This window comes from Nicotiana tabacum, chromosome 24 (genome assembly GCF_000715075.1).
Source record: "Nicotiana tabacum cultivar K326 chromosome 24, ASM71507v2, whole genome shotgun sequence".
In the NCBI taxonomy this organism is placed as follows: Eukaryota; Viridiplantae; Streptophyta; class Magnoliopsida; order Solanales; family Solanaceae; genus Nicotiana; species Nicotiana tabacum.
Window position 1 is genome coordinate 112217700 of NC_134103.1, and position 6000 is coordinate 112223699.

The window sequence follows — 6000 nt, forward strand, 5'->3', positions numbered from 1 at the left end:
ATGTGGATCACGTGTTGTGGCTCTTCTTGCTCATTCTGTATGTTTGAATCTCTGTTCTTGAAATGATTTTTAGCCCGATCGCTTAAGAATTCTTGAAGATGCCCTTCGTTGAACAAACATGTTACCTCCTCCCTCAGTTGTCTGTAATCTTCCGTTCTATGACCATGGGTGCCATGATATTTGCACATTTGATTAGGATTTCTCTGGGTTAGATCAGTCTATAGAGGGCGGGGCCACCTGGTGTCTTTGATGCGCCCAATGGCCGATACAATAGCTAATGTATCAATGTTGAAGTTGTATTCCGATAGTCGTGGTGCTTCTTTGGGTTCGACATTTCTGTCGAAACCACTCTTACTCATGAGCCCTCGAGAGCTCTATCCTCGATCATTTCTTCTATCAGGCCCGCTGTTTCTCCGATCTCCATCGTATGGCTGATATCGATCTATGTTTGACTGTGGTTCCCAGTCAATATCCCTTTTAACTCTGTTGATGGTCCTGTTTGGATAAACGGACTCGGAAGGAGTCCCCTACTGGTCATCCTCGACCCTAATCTTTGACTGGTACCGATTATGCATGTCGGCCCAGGTTACAGCTGGATATTCAATCAAGTTCTGCTTCAACTATTGTGAGGCTACCGAACTTCGTATGTTTAGGCCTTGAGTGAAAGCCTGAATGGCCTAATCGTCGGCGATTGGGGGCAGATCCATGTGCTCCATTTGGAACCGAGATACGTACTCTCTAAGCATCTCATTTTCTTTTTGTTTTACTTTGAAGAGGTCTGACTTTCTAGTCTCGACCTTTATCGCTCTGGCGTGCGCTTTGACGAAGGAATCTGCGAGCATGGTAAAATAATCAATGTAGTTAGGTGATAAATTATGGTACCATATCATCGCCCCATTTGATAAAGTTTTTCCGAATATCTTTAGCAGTACGGACTCAATCTCATCGTCCTCTAAGTCGTTCCCCTTTATTGCGCATGTGTAAGAAGTGACATGCTCGTTGGGTCGGTAGTTCCATTATACTTGGGAATTTCTGGCATGCAGAATTTTTTCGAAATGGGCTTAGGAGCTGCGCTCGGGGGAGAGGGGGGGGGAAGGTCTTTTGTACGAACTTCTTTGAATCCAAACCCTTCAACATCGATGGTGCTCCCAAAATTTGATCAACTCGGGAGTCATATGTTTTCACTATTTTGTCATTCGCTTCAATCTTCTTCTTCCCCGATTCAATTCGCTTTGTCAGCTCCTCGAACATTTTCAAGATAGAGGGGTCGGTTCCTGACTCACTCCCATTTGACCTCCCCAGCATTGGTTCGGCCTTGTGAATAATTTTCTATGATGGCTCGGGTTCGACCCTACTCGGTGTGTGGTTCTGATTTTGAAGTTGTGCTATTGCAGCTTGTTGGGCTTGCAACATTTCGAATATTATTCGAAGGCTGATTCCGCCTTATTTGCCACCCTGTGAGTTCTGACCGGCTGATCGAACGCTTCTGCGGATGCTATTTTCGGAGTCGACGCCCAGATTTGCATTCAGGGCAACATGGGAACTGACGTCGATGGGGTCTGCAACTGGTACTCCCTCGAGGTCAACTGGAAACACTTCATTTCCTGGGGAGGCTACATTGTCGTTTTCGCCATGAAAACCAAGGCCGTTGTCGATGTGTGTAGGTACTGCTTGAGAGTTCGACATGCTAATCGTGGAATAAAAATTCAAAAATGCTTTCAAGAACAAGTGTAAAGCAGTGTGCGTTATGAAAATTAGCACCAGGCAATCACTATTGTCCTTAGCCCCACGGTGGGCGCCAAACTGTTTACCCTAAAAACGGATAACAATTGAATTTATATGTGGTTTTAAGGACACATGATTTTACTTAGCACAAACTGATAAAATATGCAAACTGATATTGAAATTGACTGTAAAGAAAAATAAAAGCAAACCAAATGAGATATATAGCTTGGGCCCTCGAACCAAATGAAACAACAAAGGAAATATAAGCAAAGTAACACAGTATCGAGAACATTGAAAAAAGAGTAGTATATTGCTTTTTTACTGTCTGAGACCCCCTTTACAAATGGTTATACCCCTTTATATAGTAGGGGAGTCTTACTCTTTATACAATTCTAAATATAGTAAGGACTCTCATGATAGGCTAATTAATCGTCCTCTTCTTGATACGTGCCATGATTTCCGCCGAGATTCTCCCCCTAATTGCGGTTGTAACGACTTTTTGTTTCTTGGCTCGATCTTGATCCTGGCCGATCTCGATCTTGACCGACCTCGATCTTGATCGGTCTCTGGGTCTCGAGCTCGACAATATATTCTTCGCACTATCGCTCGATATTACAATGATGAGCCTTGAACCATCATGTTCCAATCTCGATTAATCATACGACGGGCAAAACTCGGTTTTGATCGTATACACTATGAATTTCGTATCAAAATATTCATAATCTATAAACTTTAAATCCTGACCCATTTTTGCTTGTATGTATATAAGAGAAACAAAAGGGGTGAAATTTAAAAATAGCCAGATTTACAAGTGGTAATTGAAAAATAGCCACAGTTTCAAAAGTAATCGAAATTTAGCCACTTTTCATGTAAAGATAATCTGAACGAAAATATTGTTCAAAATCCGAAAAATATTCTAGTATAATATACTCGAGTTCAAATTTTTTACATGTGAACTTCCAGCATAATATACTGGAGTTCCAGCATAATATACTGGAGTTCCAGCATGATATGCCGGTCCAACATAATATGCTGGAAGTTCATACTTCATACACAGGTGCTCCAATCTCCAGTATATTATGCTGGAACTTTCCATGTGCTGGAGTTTCAGTATAATATGTTGGAAGTTCATACACAAGTGCACCAATCTCCAGTATATTTTGCTGGAACTTTCCGTGTTGCAGCAAAATAGTGACTACTTTTCAAACACTTTGCAAACGCTGATTATTTTTTAATTACCAGTTTGAAAACTGACTAGTCCGTTATATTTATACAAATAAAAGAGAGCTCCAAATTAATGCAAGAAGGTCGGTGTTGTACGAGGAACAAGCTAAGAATCTCAATTGCTTCAAAGGTGGTTTTGAATGAAATTAAGTTCATTGAATCAAAAGGTCGGTCACATCACTCACGACTCATCCATCCTGCCCACTTTTCACCATATGTGCACATAAATTTTATTTTAATTTAATTTAGTACATGAATTTTCATTTATAAATTCTTTTTTCTTTTCTAATAACTTAAGAACACTTTATTGTTATTTCTTTTCTTTATATAAATTTCATTTATTTATGAATTGAAAACTCTTTTTAATGTAGTATCATGCATATGTTATAATATAATACTAATGTATTATGTCAACGTGGGCCAAGACTCTGTACTTTTCCTTTATCTCTCACTTGCAGCTATGACCTCAATAGGAATTTTAAAGGATGAAGACCAACATGTAATATAAGAAAGATTGTGTTGTTTGTACTCCTAATTCTAGTCTTAATATAATATTCCTTGTTTCCAAATCAAAGGACCAATTATCTTTGATTGCTTAGCTGCTGTTCTACTTCCGAACCAAATATTACCCTGTAATCCCACTTATCTTTTTCAAGTACAATTCTTTGATTTTTATTAATTTCTTTCTAGAAAAGTATATCAATATCTATTGTAGCAAACAATGAAGATAATAAATAAACGGATTTATAAAGTGGGTACTAGGAGCAAATCCCCAATTTTTTTAATAATTTGCACATTTTGTATTGAAATTTGTTTTTTAATGAGAAAATGTTTGTAATTTCTGTTATATAAAAGTAGAGGTTTAAATATATTCTAGCTATAATTACAAAGATACTCCAGTGCAATACAACATTTTTCCCTCTATTGAATTCTTCATTAGCCAATGGGTTTTTAGGTTGAAATGATTAGAAATTATGTTGGAGACTTTTAGGACCCGTTTGTCCATAAATAATTTTATTTTTTTTGAATTCTTTTTCCAAAGATGTGTTTGTTCATGAACTTTTGTAAGTTTTTAAAAAAATTTCGAAATCCACTCACAAAGCTGCAAGATTTTTTCTAGTGAAATGCAATGACCAAATATAATTTCAAATTCCAAATATTATTTTTCAACTTAACTCCAAATACTAAATTTTTTCAAAACTTACAATTTTTATGTCCAAACACCTACTTAAGTTGGAAAGAAACCTGCAGTTTAAGTGGGCGTTTGGACTTAAGAATTGTAAAATTCCAAAAAAAAAGTGAAAATTTTTCAAGTGAAAATGATATTTGAAAATTAGAGTTGTGTTTAGACAAGAATATAATTTTGGGTTGTTTTTGAAGTTTTGTGAGTGAAAATTTTAAAAAATCGCTTTTTGGACTTTTTTATATTTTTGAAAAATTCAAAAATTCATTTTCAAGTGAAAATTAGAAATTTTATGGCTAAACACTGATTTCGAAAAAAAATAAAAATTTCAAAAAAATAAAAAAATTCTTATCTCCAAACGGGCTCTAAATCTATCAATTTGAAGTAAATATTGAATAAAAATAAGTATTTTTTGGTTGGTGGAAAAGACAAGGAGACAAGAAGAAGGGTGGAGGAAGGGGGTAAAGGACTTGGTGATATAGTCCAGGGGTGAAGAACCTTGGACAAAGAGACATCCCCCTATTACCACAAACCTCAACACCTTGTCCCCACTTTATTAAGTAATTCACTGAATCCAACCCCACTTTCTCTACCTCTTCTCTCTAATCTAACATAATTAGACATATAATACCTCATTAGTATCAAACAACCAAAATTTTAAATCAAGAAAACAAATATCCACAACTCATTTCCTTTCATTCTTTTCAATACTGCTACATTTCTTTTTTCACCCTTTCCTCATTCCTCTCCCCTATACCAAATCTTGTGCTTAATTTCCTTGTGTTTCTTTCCTTTCCACCATATCCTTCAGTATACAATTTAACATATAGCTGGTTGAAGAGAAACTACTTGCTGATATAACTCATCAATATATTTACTGGAGGTTTACATTTCTCTGCCCCTTCAAAGAAAGACAAGATTTTGAGGAAATCACAAGATCCAAAATCAAATTTGAAGAGATTGGTTCAAGTCAAAGAAGTACAAGCATCAAACACAAAATTGTATAGATTAATCCGAATTCGCAGCCTTGGAATCTAGCTTGCACATGGAATCATCTGAAGCTAAATTGAGGTCCAACAACGGCTTTATTAATTTGGAACATAAGTATTTCAGCAACATTATGGATTTGAAAAGAGTAAACAACTCTGCTGCTGTCCAAAGAAAGATCAATGTACAAGGAAAGAAGACGGACTATAGCAGTTCATTCAAACAAGAGAATAGCAAAAGAATGTTATCAATGAGTTATTTCAGCTTAGAGTCAGTGCTTCTGCTCCTTTGTCTCACAGCATCTTTGCTACTTCTGCCATTGATTCTTCCACCATTGCCCCCACCACCTTTCTTGTTGCTGCTTCTCCCCATTTTCATACTGCTTCTTCTCATGATCTTAGCATTCATGCCTAATTCTAATGTTCGAAATGTGACACATTCATATTTGTAATGTTGCTTAGAAGAAATCATCACATCACATAGCTCTCTTGCTTTCTTATAGTGATAATACATTTTTTTCATCTCCTTACAAGTAATTTAGACTAGTTTAATTACTCTAGTTTGTAGTTCCTCAATAGTGTGAGGTTTGTGGCACCGTAAAAGAAATATGTAGTAGTGTGATGACCCAATATGTTATCTTTAATTTTAAACATTCATTTCTATATTTTGAGACCTCGAATAGCGCCTTTCAGCATTCCTCGACTTGCGTGTGCAGTATATAAAATTTTATGGAAAGTTTTTATTTGAAAAATTGATTTAAATGTGAAATGGACCTTTAAAACTCATTTGAGTTGACTTTGGTCAACGTTTTGAGCAAACAGACCCAGATTAATATTTTGACAATTCTGGTAGGTATGTATCGCGATTTGGGACTTGGGCGT

General features: G+C 36.3%; 1 protein-coding gene across 1 annotated transcript; it reads left to right on the top strand.

Moving 5' to 3' along the window:
• Positions 1-5144: 5144 nt before the first annotated feature.
• LOC107773171 (uncharacterized) lies at positions 5145-5783 on the top strand (the record flags this gene model as incomplete). Its single annotated transcript, XM_016592625.2, has 1 exon — positions 5145-5783. A coding segment is annotated over one exon (426 nt), but the record flags the coding sequence as incomplete, so codon positions are not given.
• Positions 5784-6000: the final 217 nt, after the last annotated feature.